Here is a 21,431-nt window from a genome sequence, read left to right as displayed (position 1 = left end):
AAATTTTTGCTTGATTGGGGCCTAAATATGGATTGTGGTGCCTAACTACAAGCACCCAAATTTGGAAACTTTGACCTAAGTTTGCTTTCTGATGTCCTTATTCCCTTCAGTTTTGTTGACTTTGGTCTAGCATAGTTATGTGGGTAGATGTACTGATCAGGAGATTAAGGTGAAACCCAATGTGAAGTGTTCATTTCATCTTCTAGACAGTTCTGGGTGAGGAATAGGAACCAGCCGTGTCCACTTTTCACTTTCCCTCCATTAAGCACACAGAAAATTATTATTTTGTTGCATTACTTGTGTGTATATTTCACACAACACACAACTAACCTGTGGAACTCAATGCCAGGGGATGTTATGATGGCCAGAAGTGTAACTGGGGTAAAAAAAATTATGGATAAGTTTATGCAGGCTAGGTCCATCAATATCCATTAGCTAAGATGGTCAGGGAGGCTGCCCCATTTCAGGGTGCTAAACTTCTGACTGCCAGGAGTGTATCCCTTCATAATTGTTGGGACCCTGATTATGCTAGATACTGTTCAAACACTGAGGTAGACACAGTCCCTGCCTCAGATTTTGCAATCTAAAAAAATCTCAAAAAAGAATCTCCAGCATTTCACCCCAAAACCTACCAGCTGTGTAGCATGGGGACACACTACTACCAGAGAGGAGTCTGAAAGGTGACAAGATTTTGATTTTCTGTACACTTATTTCACAGGCACTATTGTGACTCCCACTGGTGACTTATCCACACTGCCTCTCTTGGAAGAACCGTTCTCATATGCTTCCCAGAAATCATCCTGTGGAACAGAGAGGCTGTCAAACCAGCAGGATAATATCAGACCCACTCTTTATTAACAGAGAACAGCACCGAAGAAGAGTTAAAACAGCCTCAGCGAGTGGAGACTATAAAGTTACTGTTTAATCTGAAGCAGTACTTTCTAGGGCGATGTACTTATCTGGGTAGAACACAGAATTCAATTTTTGGAGGTTTTGGTGTACAGGAAAAGTGTTGTTTTTTACTATGCCTATTTACTTCACTAGCATTAACTGCTGTGAACATTTACTAACATGGATGATCACTTTGATTGTAAGCTATCGGGGAAGTGAATGGCCTCATTTGTGTGTCTCTTTTATAGCACAGAGGCACTTACAGCTGAGCTTCCCCAACCCCCTGTGAGCCATCTAATTTTCTGTAGTGCATTTGTGAACCACAGAGAGATGAAAAGAAACTGCCCAACTCTCCCGTGGGGCAGAGATAGAGCTGGGAATGGAACCCAGGACTCTAAGCACTAGATTTCTCACACACACAGAAGTATTTCCAGTCATCCCATAACATGTCTTTGACTCACCAGCTTCTTGTTCTGACTGATTTAACGGTTGGTGGTGGGAAGGCCAGGAAAGGTTATGATGTCATGTTCTTTCCACGGCTTCCTAACGGCGACACTTTGATTCATCCCTTCTTCTTCACCAGTTTCACTAAACAAGTGCTTTCACTAAGTCCTTTCTCATGCACATTGCTCATTTTCTGAACAGCTGGATTGCTGCAAAGGGGCTGACCTCTGTAAGGGAAGTGGAGTGTCAACTGACTCTGGTCATGTTCTGCACCCCTGCTAAATTAATAACCCCACTGGTACAAATATAGAACCAGAAAGGTCCTTTCTCTTTCATCAGCCTTTTTGAGTAGATATTTGCAGATGCAATGATCTGAGAGCCTATCACATTTAATTCCAAAAATGAGGCCAGCCATTGTAAAAGGAACAGCGTTAGCCCCTTCTGATCTGGGATGAAAAGAAAAATGAGGCAGGGGCTTGGCAAGACATTTCGAGGAGGAAGAAGAGAGAATTAGTTATTAGGTCTATTTAAAGCTGGTCCTACATTCCTTACTCAGGCAAAATTTCCACTGAAGTAAATCAGACTAAAACAAATATAACGTTCAAAGCTTAAACAGCTGAACAAATCAATGCCAAATTCATCTGTTGTTACTCCAGATTTATAGCCCTGGGATTCCACTGGAGTTACTCCAGAGTTTCACCAGTGTAACCAAGAAAGGAATTTAACCAAATGTGTGTCTGCTTCCAAATCACTCTCCAACTCAGATAAATATCTGTTAGTGGTACCCCTGCTGCCTAGTGAACTGGCACTGCCAAGGTATTATGCAATACTTTCCTCAGTGTGCTTTATAAGATTCCAAGGAGTTCTTAAAACGGGCATCTGATGCCTTAACACACATTTTCTTTTAAGAAATTGTGTGCACGTTCCCTATTGTAGAGATTACCAGGGCCCTGTACTTTATATACTGATTGGTGGTGGTCAGAGTTGCGGGTGCCGTTGTTTCCTAAGGGAGCACTGGAGCCATTGTTTTACGATGAAATAGAATTGCACGGACATTTTCAGACAAAGGGGACAGATAGATTACAATGTCTCTTGAATGCAGAACCCCCTGAAAGCCTTCTGTTTTCTCCTGCTTGTGATCGGTACTGACAGCTCGCCCACCTCTTTCCAGGTCTAGTCATCAATATGCATGTGAACAAGTCTAACAGAGCTGAAGTAGCTGCCCTAGAATAATTGTGCCCCAGAAACTCTTTTGATGTTCATTGGTGGAGAGGCCAAACGCTCCAAACTGCAACTGAGGCCAGTGATGATCAAGGACCCAATTCACAGAGGGCTGCTATAGGCTCATGTCATCTTCATTAGAGTCTTTTCATCCCAGCCTCTCATTCCAGATGCTGCACAGACCCAAAACAGATCACGGAACTTCAGAAAAAGACCAAGCAGGGACAGCCCTGTGTGTGTACAGATTCTACTGAAGCATAAGAACAAATTTTTCTTACAATATACTTAGTTCTTACTATAGGAAGAGTTTTAATGCCTGCCACTTGCTATCTCCCCGTTAGCCCATTCGCTCCTGGGGTAGCAAAACCATTAAAATACTAGGTGTTGAAATCTGCTTTTCAGAAGATTTTCCACAAACTGTACTTGGAAAGTAAGCTGTTGGAAAATCAAAGGCAAAAGGGTGCAACTCATTGAGATGGAGAGAACAAATAAGATTCAAGACCAAATCCTGTCCATGCCCTTGAGGAGGGCCAGAGGGTGGAATTTCAGCTTTCCTACAAATCATCTTGTTTGTTTACCTGTGCCTCCACAGGGGGTGTGTGACTCACCTAAGCCACAGCTGTCCTCGGCTCCTTGTGATTTCTGCAATAGGCTCAGGCTCTTGCAGAACGGCCTGTGACCCTGTTCTACTTTCCATCATCCATGGCAATGTGGATCTTTTAGGAGCAATGTTACCGTTGGATCTCTCCACCAAGACGCCCCTCAGGAGGATGCAGGGGGCTGCTGATGGGAGCAGAAGACTGAGTAAGCTAATGATGTCTAACACATGGGTAAATGTGAATAGGATCAGACTAGTTGCTCCGTCACTTGGCCACTGGCAGTTCCCTGCTCCCTTCTCAACAGACTGGCATATTCAAAAGCTTGGCTGGTGGAAGTGGCTTGTGTGTGTTTGCTTAGTTTTTTGCTGCCCAGTTCCTATAATTATGATTCATCCTCCCCTCTGCTTTGCATTCCCTAACCTGTCCCACTTGTGCTGTCTGGTGCTCTGTACTGGATGTAAGGCAACTAACTTGGAATACGAAGTGCAATAGGCCTTGGGGAATCATTTTGTATATAATAAACTTAGATGACAGAAATCCAAGAGTCTTCAGGCTCTTACTGCATCTGTGGTGATGGGGACCATGGTGAAGGCAGCTGTGATGCACATGGAGAAAGCTAGCTAAAATTGCCAAAGCCAAGCACGCAAAAGATAGGAAATGACAGAATTAAGATTGCCCATGCAACCTTAATTCACCCCCTTGTGCGTATGCATTGTGATATAGTGTTCAATTACATGATCATATACTATTTTTTTCCACAGGACTCTGGCCTCCTTCAGTGCACAGAATGGAGGGTGCTTATTTAATGAAAAATTATTCACTATTTTGTTTCTCCTCATTATTTAGTGTCTGGCCCCAGGCCTTACTTAGTGCACACTATTCAAATCCTGCTTTGAAGACAGAATTATTAATTCTTCACAGGCTTTTCTATGGTGCTCATCACTATAGGCTCTGAATGCTTCACCAATGTTAATACATTTATTTTCCCAATGCCCAGGGAGCCAAGGAGTGGTATTATCCCCATTTTACAGACAGGGAACTGATGCACAGATGAAGGTAAAGAGTATACACTAATTTGGGGTGCCAAATTTGAGATACCTAGGACCTGATTTTTCAGAGTATTTAGCATTTTGTAGCACTTCACACGTTCAAAGCACAGTTCCTATGAATTTCAGGTGCAGCTTTAAATGTCCAGCACTTTAACAAATCAGGCCACAGGACTCAACTCAACCCAGAAAATGAGGAACACGCAGTTAGTGACCACCTATAAAAAATTTGGGTTTAAGTGACTTGCCCAACGTCACATAGGAACTCTGTGGCTGAAGCAGGGATAGAATCCAATTCTGCAGGGCAACATTCAACTTCTTTAACCATGAGACCATCCTTTCTGTTCTTCCAATCCCCTGCCTCAGCCAGACACGTCTCCCAATTTCTGCTAAAAATGAATAAATCTTACTACACAACTCTGATTCATTCTCAGAACAAGCCCATCATGTGCACTGCAAGAGGCAGGACTCGTGAAAAAAATAGTACCTGATTATATGATTAAAGACTGTCATAATGCATACGCACAGGAGGGCTACATTAAGGTTACACAGGTAACCTTAATTCTGGCATTCCTTAGACTTTGCAACTTTAATAATCTTTTAACAGATCTCTGTGTGATTTCTGAGGCTTTAGAAAAAGCAAATTGAATAAACAAAGTTGATGGAGCATATTGACATCCGCATGGCTCATTAGCATGTGTGCAACCTTCAGGTCCACTACAGAGCTAACTGAGTAACCCACTGTAGTAGTAGTAGGTTGTCAGCCTCCATGTGAACCAGCATGGGCTGGGGCGGAACATTTTGCCAGTGCATTTCAGTTATTTGCTGACAGCAGAGGGAAGAGGGAGTTCCTTCCTTGGCTCTGTAGCGGTGTGTTCTCGTGGGAACAGAGTCTTCTTCCCCCAAGTTTGACACTTTTTTGTCTCCTCCAACCTCCCCATTCCTCATCTTTGGCTCCTCCTTTCAGTCCCATTCTCGTTACCTAGCCAGTCCCAGTCTCCACTCCTCAGATGTTTCAGCCCAGTGTCCTTGCCCAGCAAGTCCTAGTCCCATCCCTCCAAATTACCAGTCTCCCTACCCCCACATCCGATCTGTCTCTCCCCAGCCCTGTCCTCCAGTCACCCCACCAGTCCCTATCTCCCTCCCCAGGTTCCTCATCCAATGTGTCCTCTTCATGTCCTAGTCTGGTTGCCCTGACAGTCCCAGTTCTCCTCTGGTTCCTAATCAGATCTGTCTCCTCTCCTCAGTAGTTTAGTTTGTCTCTCCCCACCTCATCTGATCGCAGACCCTTCCCAGTATCCATTCCCTCACTCAGCCAGTCTCAACTCCCAGCCTCCTCCCAGCTCTGATCTCTCTTCCTCACCCACATTCCCCATCCCCAGTAGCTCCCAGTTCTCATCTCCCTCCAATCTCAGCGTCTCCCCCATCGCCTGGGCTTCTTGTGCTAGTCTGCTTGCCCAGCCAGTCCCAGTTCTCCCTAGCGCCTTGCCAGATTGGTCATCCTTAAAGCTTCCCCCACACCTCAGTTCCCATTCTGTCTCCTTGCCCAGCTAGTCCCCATTGCCTTCTATCCAATCTCAATCCCACCCCCAGCTATGGCTCCTTGCCCAGCCAGTCACAGCCCTCCCCTTGGCTCCCACTCTCCTGTACCCAGCCCAATTCCCTGTCCCTTCCCACTAGCCTCCAGTCCCACTCTCTGGCTCTCTGTCCCAATCTACTCCCCCTGCCCCAGTCCAGCTTTTGTCCCCTCTGTATTCTAATCAGGCAGGTTCTTCCATCATGCTGCTGGACCAGGGAGGGGTCAATGGGAGTACTGGAGAAAGTCTCCATGTGCTTAGTTCAGGTACCGAGAGCCAGCATGGTGTGGCCTGCCACAAACCAGAGCTGCGAGTGCAGAGAAAGTCCTGTTCAGCCCAAAGCTAGAGCATGCCCATGGCAGATTGAGTCTTCAGGGAATTTAACCACTCACCTGTTAAGAAGTTTCTGAGCGTGTGAGAAGCAATTTTTCAACCCCTTATAACTTGGCCAAATTTTGATGGATTTTCACAGGGACAGGAAGTCACATCCCTGACACAATGGCTATCCTCTCCCCAAATTTCAACTCCCTGCACAAGCACATGGGGGGCACCAAAACTGTTTAAAAGAAATTCTGGTCAATTTTTTTTTTTAAAGGGTGCAAAGCAGTATTTTCCCCTACTTTCATTCTCAGAAACATTTCCCTCCCCCTCCCCCCGAGGCAACATGCAGCATGGAAAATTTCAACTTGAATGCTAAAAGTTTGGCAAAGCTGTTATTAGTAATTGTAAACAGGGTCTTAGAATGGAACGTGTTGGGCAACCTTAGCAGCCCTGTCTGTAACTACTGAGCATGCTCGGTCTGCTGCTGCCATCTACCTTAGAAGAACTGGTAATGTGTTTCTTCCCAGTGTTACAAACACCTCATTTTATTACTTGGAGACAGCTCTGAAGACAGGTCACTTATTCTCATCAGAAATTCCTTGGCAGTTACTAGCCTTGGGCTTAGTTTCTAGAACAAAGTACTGACATTAACACTGAGAAACCCCTGACCATGAACTGCCCTGATCTTTAAGTAGTAAAGAAGTAGGAGTCTACTTTCCTCATAATTCAGACACATCATGTTCTCTTCAATACTGTGCAGGGAAATAAGATACAAGGTGCTGCGGCTGAACCGATAAACCATTGATCAGTCCTTCAGATAAAATCCTGTTACAGAAAAAGTTTTTCCAGAAGCAGTAGTCTCTGGTGTGGTATTAGCTTACTGCGAGTAAATACACTGCTCTTATTCTCTTTTCTGGCACTGACTATTGCCCTGACAGGTTTTGCAAACTCTGCCTTGAGGAATTTTTTTTTGCAGGGGGGGTATACTAAGCAGGTCTTCTCAATCATCTAAATGGCAGCCGGAGCACTGAATAAGTTTGGATAACTGAGGAAACTTTTACTGACACCATAGACATGACCCTGTTTCACATAACTAAACTAGTACTGTTTTAGTGGATGGTAGAAATACCACAGGATCAGATCTCATTAGTGTGGCATTTCCCTACAACATATTTTCTGAGAGTTCAGTTTAAAATATTGACTTTAAAACACAGGTTAAGACTTCCCAGATAGTCTAGCGTATCTAGACATTTAAAATTAATGGAAGATGTTTAAATCCCCTAGGCTGCTTGAAAATCTCAACCTTAAAATATAAAATGAGTAAATATTACTGCTTTAAGGGACAAGTCTTCAGGGGTGGGTTCAAGGGATCCTTTTTTGGCCTATAGCATAGCAGGGAAAGCACAGAAAAAACAAGTTTGTCTTAAGACCTGGTTCCTTCTCCCCCCATTCTATGTGGAATATACTGGGCAAGGCTGAAGTTGTACGGTCTGTTTTCTGCTTCTCAAAGTACTGAGGAATAGCATCTTTTGTTCTTTCTAAAAAGGTCATGGCCTGGAAATAAGTTTCTCAACGTCTAGCTATTGGGTGTGCAAAATTTTACTTTGACCCGTGATTTAGAGAATGTTTGGAGTTCTTGGCCCTTTACCCACCATTTTTCCCTATTTAATTATTTTCCCCCTTAAATCCAAACCCACTTCAATAGCGTCCTTGGTTCTGACTGTAACTAGAGCTGCTGGCACTCCATTTCCAAAAGGTGCTGCTTTTTCTTTTGAACCTATGGAAAAAGTGAACCATAACATGTGTAGACTGAAAGGTATTTATTTAAAAACAACCGCTTTGGAATTTTAAAACCAAACAATCTTCAAATCACTATAAAGTAGGATGCCTCCCCAGAAGCCAGAACATACCAATGCACAAAGTCTCAATATTATGCTCAGAACAGAAAATTGGCAGGTCAGCATTTCCAAATATAACCCAGTAATCGCTTCATTAAACTGATTATTTTGCACTCTACAATCAGAGGCTGAGCTAAACTTGTTACACCAGCACTTATATGTACAGTTTAAGTGGGTGTTTGCTATACAGTTGAATGCAAAATTAACATCCTGTCCCACCCCTGTCCCACCCCTACCCCGCAGTGCAATAAATTAAAATGCATTCTAGAAAGGAGAAGTGACATTGAATTAAAGAATTTTCTAGTTAGGTTAACTCTGAAGGGAACGCTCATTCTTTATTTTCCTGTAAAGTTAAAAAGAATCAAAGGACTCATTTTCAAGTATTCCTCACCACGTGGATTAATCTTACAGAACTGAACACGTTACACAGAAAAAGACACCCCAGTGATACATGAGCTTCTAGTGTAAACCTTTGAATCACCATAAACTTTCGAAGTCACGGATTCCCCTCTAACAAGGCACAAAAGGGTTGTTGCTTTCAGAAGGTCCTTGTTCTCAGCCGCAGAACTGTCGGGCACTAGGTGTCTTGTGCAAATGGAGGCTGAAAGCAGGACTGTTAGTTCACTTGCTCAGACACTGGGATCTTCCTGTGCAATTAATAAAACAAGGTGTTATCTTGCTTACAGCTACAGAAACCTTATATTTCAGCAACAGATTTCACTTCACCCCCGTCTGTGGCACGGAGCTGTCATTAGACCACACAGGCTCTGTACCATCTTCATTGTAGCTGGCTACAGCCCAAGACATTGAATGAGCTAATCTGCTGGACGTTGCACGACTCCTTGCAAAGCAAAGAGCACCAATGCAAGAAACAGATGCTTACTCAGCTCCAAGTCTATGGCTGTGCAGTTTCTCTAATTCAATGGATAGTGTCAGTGCTAATAAGCTGTAATGGTGAACACAATCCATTATGTAAAAGGCAGAAGGTGAGTCTCCCCAATCCTTCAGTAGCAAAGGCAGAGAGATATAGACAGCAGTGAATAAGGGTCATGAGACAGGTTGAGTTCCAGGATGCAATAGCCACACACCACAATACAAATGACTTCCTGAGCACTTTTCCCTTTGCATTAATATTTTGATCATGATCTCAGGGAGATCATGCAACTGTCTGCAGATTTCTGTGATCTTCCTATGTCTAGCCGGAGTCTAGCCACAAGTGCTGGAGAACCTTCAACGCCCAATGACCTCACAGAAATGCACGTGTTCAGCACCACTCAGGATCAGTCTCCCAACAGCAGTCAGGGAGCCAGGAAGTTACTTGCATATGAGAGAGGAGAGAATCTCCTTGAAAGTCCATCTCTAACCCCCTCTTATTTTGTGAACATTAACCTAAGTCCAGTGTCTAGTCCAGCCTCAGCTAACCTTCATTTAATTTGCTTTTCTGATTTAGAAAAATAAGACAATCTGAAGCCAGAATGAAAAGGAGTACTTGTGGCACCTTAGAGACTAACCAATTTATTTGAGCATAAGCTTTTGTGAGCTACAGCTCACTTCATCGGATGCATCACGAAAGCTTATGCTCAAATAAATTGGTTAGTCTCTAAGGTGCCACAAGTACTCCTTTTCTTTTTGCGAATACAGACTAACGCGGCTGTTACTGTGAAACCTGAAGCCAGAATGTTTCCCCTGAGCACGTCTCTATTTGGTGACTGTTTATTAATAAACACACACAACAATTCTGCAGTTAAGTCTTAAAATTGATCTTAAAGAGAGGAGGTTTTGAACAACGCACTTGGCTCACACAGCAAGTCAGTCTAATTTTTCATTTTCCCTTCCAGGCCAGTAAGGTGCAACTAGAAAATATTGGCACTAAGAGCAGGAGAATGTTTCCTAGTCCCTGTTCTGTACCAAGTACATCTCTTCCACTCTTGCCCTTGACTATGCCAAGTCACCCTGGCTACTAATCTTAAGGTACCGTAGTAAACCAAGTACTCAAAGCCCTTATGCAGCTGGGAGGTGCAAAAAATCTTGGGGCCCAAATCCCCAGCTTTCAGAAAAGAACACTCTGTCCTGCCTTCAGGATGGCTCTATATTTAGTCTAAATAGCAGGAGAACAAATATTGGTTTTGTACGTCTCCAAACTGAGGCTGGTAAAGGTGACATTCAGTGAGAACCACGCAGTGACTACAAGTCTAGAATATTTATCCACAGACCCAACAAATAAGCATCTGGACTAGGGCGGGAGCTTGCACGTGTGTGTGAATTTCCATATTATACAATTCACTCACAGCAGACAAGGGTGCAAGCAATGCCCACACAACAGTGGGGATAAGAGTACTCCATGGAAAAAGCAAGCAGCTTTGTCACTAGCATTCCACGACTGTATAACTGCATGACAAACCCCATATGGTGTCACTGCTGCAACGGTGGTGTTAATACAAACAAACCTCTAAGTTTCTGCAGTGAAAGAGGGGGTCTGCTTTAAATAGTAGCCATCCAAAGGGTTTTACAAGGAATAACAATGGATTTATTTTGCTAATGGTTGAGTCTTGCAGTCTCCCTGACCTAATCCTACTGTCTTGCCAGAAGAGTCACCTTTCCGGGACAAGTGTGCATGTGAATCTTCAAGACAGATTCAAAACCCTTTCACAACCAGAGAGAACCTCCCTAACAACAGCTGACAGAAAACCAGGCTGATCACTTGGCTCCCAAGAAAGCAGCGGACAGTGGCAGCTTTATACCTTACTCCTGAAGAGTGGCTTGGCTCCTGGCCCACAGTATTCATTGTAGATGAGTTTGAACAGAAACAGGTGGAAGAGTGTGATTAACGAGGCCACACTGAACCAGAACAGGAATGGTAAACCTGGGTACTGCTTGGCCATGTGCTCCTCATGGGCCAGGATAGCTTTCAGATGTAGCGTGTGTCTCAAGTCCTGCAGATGGGTCAGGTCTGTAGATATATAAAGTAATGGTGTGATAGGCTGAGTCACCATGACAGGGAAGGTGTGACCCCGCAGCTCAGATGTCAACTCCACAGGCTCATTCAAGCAGCCCGCCTCGCAGGCATACAGCCTAACTGGCTTGTCCTGGAACTTCACAGACACATGCAGGAAGGGCTTTCCTTCAGCATCCAGCAAAACAGCCAGATTAATCAGGTCTTTGTTATAGTGGATCCCACGCAGGGAATAGCTGTTGTGAAGCACATCAGGGTCAGCCTGAAACTGGAGATGGTTTTCTGTGAACTGCAGACCTCCAAAGCTGAGCACCATCCCCTGCATGAGTCCATGGACCCCAGCTGCCACCAGGCTCTTGCATCCCCGCTTCTGGAGAGTCAGCTTCCACAAGTCTGAGAGCTGCAGAATCTGAGGAACACTGGACAGCTTCTCGGGCCACAGGTTCTCTGCATGCATGGTTGCATGGCCACTGAAGCAGTGGTCAGCATATTTCAAGTTGGCTTCCATTTTTTCTCTGTCCTCACCACCAATGAGTGGATCCAGTAGAGGAGCTGGCATGCAAGATAGGACATAGTAGAGAGTCATATTGACAGTCTTGCTGGATGGTGTGTGGGAATCTGTAATCTTTCTCATTTCGACCCCTGCAATATAGGAAAAAAAATCACTCAATGTCACACCTGTCTGTCAACAAGTGTTTAAATAGAGAAAACAGGAAGTTCAGATTTGCAGACACTGGTGCCAACAGCTACACAGATGTTGGTGTGAGGGTGACAAGGAACTGAGTGCAAAAGCTCACGCTTGGCTGCCAGTGCTCAGCCATTTCTTACTCTGGTATCTTCCATTTTAACTTGTTTTGAAAACACTGAAGTGAATGGAACAAATTAGGGACCTGATCATGTCCCATTTATTATAAATCAAAACAGGAAAAGTTGCATTTTTCTCTTTTTTTTTAAAAAAAATTGCTATGTGGACACCTTGTACTAAGTTTCAGCCCAGAGGAAATTTTAATGGGCAAGATATATATCCTGTGAAGGAAGACTTACAGACTCCCTTTCCGTAGAATTGTACACATGTATAACACATAGGGACCCATCAAGGCTACTTCAGTTCCAGTACACTCACATAACTGACATTAACTTAGTGTTAACCAACCCTACCCAGTCTAAAGCAAGTACAGGACTATTACATTATTCCTGGAGAAACCAAGGAGCTCTTGGTTAAGCATGTCTATAGTTGAATTCTCTCTAGTTATGTTAATAGAACTTCTGCTGCTCTGAGACCCTGTGGATGTATGTGTAACGGTGACTAACTTCCTTATTAATGTAGTTGGATTTTCCATGCTTTTTGAAAAGCTTTACAAACTGTAATTTACCAGATTTATGAGGTACTTTGTAGTCTCATCCTACTGATCCCTAGAATTGATTTCCAGCCTGTAACAATAGATTACCTCTGAGAAAAGGTTAAAAATGGGTATGTTTAGCCTTGGGCGGGGGGAGAGAAGACTTGATAAATCTTCAGATATGTTAAGGCCTGTTATAAAAAGGACAGTGATCAATTGTTCTCCATGTCCATTTAAGGTAGGACAAGAAGTAATGGGCTTAATCTGCAGCCAGAAAGACTTAGGTTAAATATTAGGAAAAACTTTCTAATTTTAAGGGTATTTAAGTACTGGAATAGGCTTTCGGGGAAATTGTGGAATCCCATCGTTGGAAGTTTTCAAGAATGGGTTAGACAAACACTTGTCAGGGATGGTCTAGGTATATTTGGTTCTGTCTCAGCACACAGGGCTAGATGAGATGACCTCTCAAGGTCTCTTCCGGGCCTATTCAGTGAGACTGTCTTAGTATTCAGCTGCTGCCGGTCCCATTAGCACCCACAACTTTAACTGAAGTTAAGAACTTCTGAAAAACTAGACTAAGGTTTCTCAGATTGGGCAGCCAGGATCAGAGGCTACTTAGTTTTGGCCTCTGATTTGCCTCAGATTACACAGCAAGCCAGTGGCAGATCTAGAGCAGGGACTAGAAATCAGAAGCCACTTCTTAAAGTTCTCTCCTTAACCTTTGTTTCTTTATCTAATAATATTTAGCTACCTTTGAAGTGCTTTGAGCAAAAAGCATTAGGTTATTAACAACCTGAGACATCCCTACTGTCCCTCTAACCATCTCAGAGGAAGGATGAAATTTCACATGAGCTGAAATGCTTCATAAGTGACCAGAACGTTGTGAGTGGAGCTCACCTGTTAATGCAATGGGGTGCTCTCGCTACTTGGTTTTCAAGTGAACCTAGCTCTCCTTACCTGAAATAAACAAATCAGACCAAGTCTGCTGGTGCTCCTGGAACAGCTCCTCAACCCCCATCTGCATCACCTCCAGCATCTCCTTCTTAGCCAACTCCCTCAGCTTGCTGAAGGTTTCCTCCAGGCTGGAGGGCTCTATGGGCTCTGAGGTGTATACAACGGACAGCACTGTCTCATGGAAATGAGACTTGGGTGCCACCTGCACCCGGGTCACCAGTTTCTTGGCAGCCACCACCACCAGCACCACCTTGGAGCTGCTAGCAAGGAGCACCCGGCCGGAGGAGAACAGGAACTGCCGGTCCCCCACCTTCTCCAGGCTGGTGATGAACTTGGCTCCCAGGGCAGAGGAGGGGGAGGAAGGGGTGGAGGCCTCGAAGGCGATGACCCTCTCGGTGGGGTTGGCGATGTGGATCCGCTGCAGGTAGAGGTGGGGCCGGCTGCGGTGGGCCAGCAGCTCCTCCCGGACCGTCCCGCAGTCGCGGGCGGGGGCTTGGGCTGCGGCCGGCCCCTGCCCGCTCGGGACGCACCGCACCCGCCGCACCGCCCCGTCCCGCAGCACCACCGCCGCGGCCCGGGCCTCAGCCTGCCCGCTCACCGCCTTGAGCTGCACCAGCGCCGGGTAGTCGGTGGCGTGGGCCGGGCCGGCCGCGGAGGCCCCGGCGGACACCCAGAGCCGGTTGGCGGCGACGTCCAGCAGCAGGAAGCCGTTGCCCACTAGGGCCGGGTGCCCCCCCGCAGCCTCCGGGGCGCCGTCGCCGGGGAGGCGCAGCCTCAGGGCATCGCCGCGCTCCTCCAGCCCCGGCCAGGCCCGCGTCTCGGCCTGGAGGCAGAGCCCGGCCTCCCCGCCGCGCGGCTCCCCGGCGCCCCAGGGCAGGCGCGGCCGGGCGCCCCCCAGGTACCAGTAGGCCACGAGCAGGAAGCCGAGCAGGGCCAGGAGGCGCCGGGCCCAGCTGCTGGAGAGCAGCCCCGGGAAGCCCTTCAGCCGCTGCTGCAGCCACATGGGGGGCGGGGGGGCCTGGAGTCGCCCGCGGCCTGGAGCTACCAGCCGCCCCGCGGGGGGGCCCTCATCCCCGGCCTGCGCGCCTCCCTCCGCCCGGCCCGCACCCGAGCCGCGCTTCCGCCCGCGCCTGCCCGACCTGCCGCAAACCGAGCGCCCCCGCAGCCGGAAAGCGGAGCCCGACCCGGAGCACGACACTTTACGACAGACAAGGCGGGCTTAACCCTTAGGGGCCCGGGGAAGGTGGAGGGTTCGGTGCCAAGCTGGGGGCGCGCTGGGGGCGGGGGCGGTGCCAGGCTGGGGGCGCGCTGGGGGCGGGGCCAGGCTGGGGGCGCGCTGGGGCCAGGGGCGGTGCCAGGCTGGGGGCGCGCTGGGGGCGCGCTGGGGGCGGGGGCGGTGCCAGGCTGGGGGCGCGCTGGGGGCGGGGCCAGGCTGGGGGCGCGCTGGGGCCAGGGGCGGGGCCAGGCTGGGGGCGCGCTGGGGGCGCGCTGGGGGCGGGGGCGGGGCCAGGCTGGGGGCGCGCTGGGGGCGGGGGCAGTGCCAGGCTGGGTGTGCTGTGGGGGGGCGGGGGCGGGGCCAGGCTGGGGGCGCGCTGGGGGCGGGGCCAGGCTGGGTGTGCTGTGGGGGGGCGGGGGCGGTGCCAGGCTGGGGGCGCGCTGGGGGCGGGGCCAGGCTGGGGGCGGTGCCAGGCTGGGTGTGCTGTGGGGGGCGGAGGCGGTGCCAGGCTGGGTGCGCGCTGGGGCCAGGGGCGGTGCCAGGCTGGGGGCGCGCTGGGGGGGCTGGGGGCGGTGCCAGGCTGGGGGCGCGCTGGGGGCGGTGCCAGGCTGGGTGTGCTGTGGGGGGGCGGAGGCGGTGCCAGGCTGGGTGCGCGCTGGGGCCAGGGGCGGTGCCAGGCTGGGGGCGCGCTGGGGGGGCTGGGGGCGGTGCCAGGCTGGGGGCGCGCTGGGGGCGGTGCCAGGCTGGGTGTGCTGTGGGGGGGCGGAGGCGGTGCCAGGCTGGGTGCGCGCTGGGGCCAGGGGCGGTGCCAGGCTGGGGGCGCGCTGGGGGGGCTGGGGGCGGTGCCAGGCTGGGGGCGGTGCCAGGCTGGGTGCGCGCTGGGGGCGGTGCCAGGCTGGGGGCGCGCTGGGGGCGGGGGCGGTGCCAGGCTGGGGGCGCGCTGGGGGGCTGGGGGCGGGGCCAGGCTGGGGGCGCGCTGGGGGCGGGGGCGGTGCCAGGCTGGGTGTTCTGTCGGGGGGCGGGGGCGATGCCAGGCTGGGTGCGCTCTGGGGGCGGGGGCGGGGCCAGGCTGGGGGCGCGCTGGGGGGCTGGGGGCGGTGCCAGGCTGGGGGCGCGCTGGGGGGCGGGGGCAGTGCCAGGCTGGGTGTGCTGTGGGGGGGCGGGGGCGGTGCCAGGCTGGGGGCGCGCTGGGGGCGGGGCCAGGCTGGGTGTGCTGTGGGGGGGCGGAAGCGGTGCCAGGCTGGGTGCGCGCTGGGGCCAGGGGCGGTGCCAGGCTGGGGGCGCGCTGGGGGCGGGGGCGGTGCCAGGCTGGGGGCGCGCTGGGGGCGGGGGCGGTGCCAGGCTGGGTGCGCGCTGGGGCCAGGGGCGGTGCCAGGCTGGGTGCGCGCTGGGGCCGGGGGCGGTGCCGCGCTGGGGGCGGGGGCGGTGCCAGGCTGGGTGTGCTGTCGGGGGGCGGGGGCGGTGCCAGGCTGGGGGCGCGCTGGGGGCGGAGGCGGGGCAAGGCTGGGGGCGCGCTGGGGGGGCTGGGGGCGGTGCCAGGCTGGGTGCGCGCTGGGGGCGGTGCCAGGCTGGGTGTGCTGTGGGGGGGCGGGGGCGGTGCCAGGCTGGGGGCGCGCTGGGGGCGGTGCCAGGCTGGGTGTGCTGTGGGGGGGCGGGGGCGGTGCCAGGCTGGGAGCGCGCTGGGGGCGCGCTGGGGGCGGTGCCAGGCTGCGTGCGCGCTGGGGGCGGGGCCAGGCTGGGTGCGCGCTGGGGGCGGGGGCGGGGCCAGGCTGGGGGCGCGCTGGGGGGGCTGGGGGCGGTGCCAGGCTGGGAGCGCGCTGGGGGGGCTGGGGGCGGTGCCAGGCTGGGGGCGCGCTGGGGGCGGAGGAAGTGCCAGGCTGGGTGTGTGTGTAGACAGAGCAGTGTTAGGCTCTGTGCTGACTGTGGCGAGCTCCTGAGATGCTGATGGGAGGGTGGGGGCAGTGCCAGACTGGGTCTGCTGGGACCAATGTTAGATCGAGGTGTGTGTCTCTGTGGACTCGTCTCCAGCTATCTGCAGGCAGTACCAGAGCTCTGTGGCCTTGCTAGGTTATATGTGTCCAAGGAAGTCCATGATTAGTTACAGGTTAAAAGTTGTTCTGAAATCAGTTCTTTCTGAGAATCTAACTCCTGTGCTTGTTGCCCCCAGCTGTGACTTCCTTGTTAGATTTCTCTTCCCAGCAATCAGGCAGAGCTCTCTAGCTGTTACTGTTCTGGTGTTGGCAGAGGTCAAACAGAAAGTGACAGAGATAAAATGAAGAGTAGATATTCTCCTCTTTGGAGATGTGCTTTGAACCCCAGTGTGGCACAACTGGGCAGTCAGAAACTCTTTAAAGTTCTAATTTGTCTTGTTCTATTTCTGGTTACAATAGGGTGATATGTTCCAAATACACTCACATGATAAAGTGTCAGACATAGATGCAACCACTGGAGTGGCAAGGGGAGATGTACCCCTCAACTTTACTCTCTCAGTGTAGCTGAAGGACGCTTGAATTTCATTCTTGCTCTCCTTCCCCCACTTCCTGAATCTCAAATTTGTTTAAAATGTGGAATCACCTCTAGTCAAGGTATGCAAAGAGCAACTTCCAGCACAGTGTAGACCCTACTGTATCAGGGGCTTGTTTCAAGTCTCTGCTAAGGGAATATGCAAGATCCACACAGAGCAATTCCATCCGTTGCATTGGATCATTAGTAATTCATAAAAGCTTTTCTGCTCTTTGGCTACCACTTGACAGACACATACCAAAATCAGGCAGCCTTCCAGAGTCTGATTTAAAAACCAGCCTGACTTGGCAATGGGTTTCTTATAATATAAAGTGGGTACTGTTACTGCACTGTAGAGAGAGCATCACCTAGAGCAGCCCTGCTGGAATACCACCAGCTTCTTATTATAAATCTCTCTTTTCAGACTGTCTAGATCTCAACCACGTAGCATCACGTTGGTCTGAAATACGATATTTAAGCAGCTGGCTCAAATGAGCCACTTAAATCTCATTCATTTGATTTTAAGTTGCTCTATAAATACATTTCTGTAGTTTCTGCAGATTTTACACCAGTCTCAAGGCAAAAAGAATGATTTTGCTTATAAAATTAAAGTTGGCCAGACAGTTCTTTTCTGAGGATTAGTTGTTACTTGGATGAGACTACCCCAGAGAACGACTAGTGGCTGCAGGAAGTGGTGTCAATGATTTAGAGTCAGTATTGAATCAGTACCCCAACACGGAGGGTGCTGTACGGCTGAAGATACTGTCTTTTGTTCAAACCAAATTCTTGGCCATGTGACGATTTCATGGTACCTGTAGTATCAGCCAAGGATTCATGGCCACATTTCAATGTAAGGAATTATATTTTGCCTCCTTAAATCTGCTGACTTTACGGACTAAACCAATTTTTTTCTCATAATACAAGTTGTTAATTACATTTTATTCCTGTTATCCCAGCACAGCCTGTAAGATTAAGGAGAAAAAGCTGGGGTCTCTTCTGTTAGGTTTAAATATTTGCCCATGCTGTATAGTGAATGGAAAAAACAAGCTTTATGCTGGGACTGAAATCTACAGACCAAGCCAATGCAAATTGTGCTTTGCCCTATAGTTTTCAAATGACAGTACAAATCACAGAGAAATATAATGAGCAGAAGTGGGGTAGGAAAGGTGTTCACTGGGTGGGAAATTAACTATTTAGAGCCAGAGAACTGACAGTTTAGTGAGGGGAAAGAGGGGAGAAAAGTTTCTTGCCTTCCTCCTTGTAAATACATTACTGACTTTATGGCATCTGTGATCTTTTAAAAAAATGGAGGGCGAAATCCCAGTACCTCAAGTGAATGATAAAACTCCCTCTGATTAATTTAAATAGGGCCACGATTTTTCCTCCAGGGTATCCACTTATTTGGTTGAGGACCTATTAAAACTGAGTTCTGTTTCTTTAAATCGTTGGCAAGCTGATGCTTCACATGAAGCACGTGTTGCACGTACTCACTGGAACATCTGCACTGGCAGCTTCTGCTGTTTAAAAAGACAGGCGACGAATTCCAGCAGGAGGGCAAAGAGGACAAACAGAGAACCAGGAAAGAAACATACAATCACTGGGATGGTTGGTATAGCTGCAGAATGCAAGCAAGGCTGCCAGGCTGGGACAGTTTCAATAAGGGGAGATTATACACAATGACAAATTCAGGTTTAAAATGCACCTAGAAATCTCTCATTTTAGAATGGAAATACTTAAAATGAGAGACAGACAGGCCTGTTCCAAAAATCTGAGATGAAAATGTGGAGCTGAATCCAGTTTGAATCCACATAAAGGGCTGAATCAAAACCTGGATCTGAACTTGAGACCTGGCTCCAAACCTGAACTCACAGATTTGAAATTTGAATCTATATAAAGGGCTCAGCCAAAACATTGGATCTGAACTTTCCCTGACAGTAGGAGTTTGAAATCCAGATCCAAACTTCCCCAATGTTTGGTGTGTCCAGATCTGGGGTTTGGATCTGCCTTATTACATAGATATTTATTCAGTATTTATATTGCAGTAGCACCTAAAGGTCACACACAGGTTGGGGGGCATTGATGGATTTGAGTTGCCTTGGGATTTGAGTCCAGCGTTTTGGTTCGGGCTTGTCTCTAATTAAACAAATCCCAAGTGAAAGGATCTTCCTTTAAAATAAAACGAATGAGACCTGGCACGTTTGAAGAGGCAGGTTTTCTAGGGAGAGTCCATAGCCTATCAGATTGCTATCTGCTGTGGTGCATTGTTTTATACTGAAGACTTTTCTGTTTGCCCAACTATACTGAGAAAATCACTACTCTGAGGTCAGGGACTGGAATCAAAGGTGACTTAAACACATCAGGCATTTACTTTGATTGCACAAATAAATCAGATCTATGGCTCTTTGTTGAGGTGTCAAGGTTGCCAGTATTCTTACATGAAGCAAAATGGAATGCCCCAACTAGTTATAAAACTATAGACCTACATCTCACTGGGATATCTTTGATGCACTTCATATTTTCTCTTCCCTTTCAAGATCTTGCTTCCTTAGGTTTCCCCCGCAGAGGCCCATAGGGAACTAAAATTCCACTTGATTGCAAGTTTGTTTTGCCTGCCTAAAGACAGCAGGTTTGGGACGCAGGATTCTACATCACTGAGTGAGTTTCTTCTCTGATTTACAACTGTGAGCTTTGTGATCAGGAAGCATCCAACATCTGATCCATTACTCTGATGCTAAGATCCTGACACATGCTGTACATTTCCTGATACTTACTCCCTGTCTTCAGTCAAGCACTCCCCATCTCTCTGATACTATTGCACTTTTTTCTATCCCAGTGCACATGCTCTACCATCTCCAGTTCTCTGCCCCTGACTTTCATATACCCCAGTTCCCCTGTTGATCTACCCAGTGCTATTCCCTCTTCCCTGACAGATTTCCTATCCTCACATACAGTCAGTGGGTTCAATTCAGCCCTGCGAGGAGGAGGGGCTTGGGGCTTCAGCCCTGCAGGGCGCACCTGCCGGGGCTTCAGCCCTGCAGGGCGCATCTGCCAGGGCTTGGGGCTTCAGCAGCCTCAACCCCCGGCTCCTGGCAGATGTGCCCCGGCTCTTGAACTTCTGAAGATTGTCGTACGTGGCTCGGAGGGCCAGTAAGTTTGGCCACTCCTGCTCTAGGTTCTACTGCAATATAAATAGTAGAAATAATAAATAATAATAAATAATATTTAATAACTTGCTCCAGGCCACACAGCAAGTCAGTATCAGAGATGGGTTTACTCGGCGCAACATTCAGTACCTTACAAAAATGACCAGAACCCCCCGCCTCATCCTTTTAAATTAATGTATTTTTATTACACCAATAAGTCAAACCAAACATATAAAATAGCCTTGTTATAGAACTAAGCAGGACTTCAAGGGGGGGAAATGCTTGCACAACAAAACAATTAAAGATGAACTAACCAGGTTCTTAATGATAAACAGAAAAATAAATGTAAGCAAAAGGATAAATGAGTGATAAATGGTAGCGGATGAAGCACACCACGTATCTATGTGAGTATTGTAACAGATTTTTTACTATGCTAGTAAGAGGCAACTAATGTGAACTGACAGGTGGAAGGAAAGTATTTAATAATGATCCCCAAATTCCAAAGCTGTGTGTAATCTTTTTCTGCTTCAACTTTCTCATGCTTACTGTCTGCAAATGTGCAAACCATGTGCAGGGGTGCTGGAACAATTTGTATACAGTAGAACCTCAGAGTTACAAACTCGGTGGGGAATGGAGGTGGTTTGTAATTCTGAAATGTACCTAACCCTGAACAAAACATTATGGCTCTTTCAAAAGTTTACAACTGAACATTGACTTACTACAGCTTGGAAACTTTACTATGCTGAAGAAACATGTGGCTTTCCTTTTTTTTAGTAGTTTACAGTACGGTACTGTATTTGCCTTTTTTTTTTTTTTTTGGTCCTCTCTGCTGCTGCTTGATTGTGTAGCTCTGGTTCCAAATCAGGTTTTGTGGTTGACTCTGGTGTTTGTAATTCTGAGGTTCTATTGCCGTGAGGGTGCTGAGAGCCATTGAACCAAACCGTAAACCCTGTATATGATGGAAACCACTTCAAGCCACAGGGTACGCAAGACCCCGAGTTCCAGCACCTACAATCACATGCTAACTTCTAGTGGCTCATCTCTGACCACGATTAAGTGCTTCAGCTCCTTCATTACAAATCTATCCCTTGGGTCCTGATACACTGGGGGAGTCTGGAACCATCGGGGTGCTGATGATGGAAACCATGTTATCTGGTGTTTGTTATTACTACTTCAGTCCAGCTGCACACCCCCCCCCCCCCCAGTTCCAGCACCACTGGATGTACACTCACAATGCGGGGGTAGGGGGGGTCCAAAGCAAAAGCCGGCATTCCCCTGAAGACACCCCCCACCCCAACACATACCCTTTGGGAAAGTTGGGATCTG

General features: G+C 48.7%; 1 protein-coding gene across 1 annotated transcript; it reads right to left on the bottom strand.

Annotated features, from left to right (window-relative positions):
• Positions 1-7,904: 7,904 nt before the first annotated feature.
• On the bottom strand, positions 7,905-14,427 carry KIAA2013. Its single transcript, XM_084651850.1, has 3 exons — positions 13,248-14,427; positions 10,739-11,592; positions 7,905-8,644 (listed from the first exon to the last, which is right to left on the bottom strand). The coding sequence occupies exons 1-3, from the start codon at positions 14,245-14,247 to the stop codon at positions 8,627-8,629; spliced, it is 1,872 nt and encodes a 623-aa protein (XP_084507976.1). The 5' UTR covers positions 14,248-14,427; the 3' UTR covers positions 7,905-8,626.
• Positions 14,428-21,431: the final 7,004 nt, after the last annotated feature.

This window comes from Lepidochelys olivacea, assembly GCF_965140295.1.
Source record: "Lepidochelys olivacea isolate rLepOli2 genome assembly, chromosome: 18".
Lineage (NCBI taxonomy): Eukaryota > Metazoa > Chordata > Testudines > Cheloniidae > Lepidochelys > Lepidochelys olivacea.
Note: the sequence above shows the minus strand (reverse complement) of the source record. Positions and strands in the feature narration are given on the sequence as shown.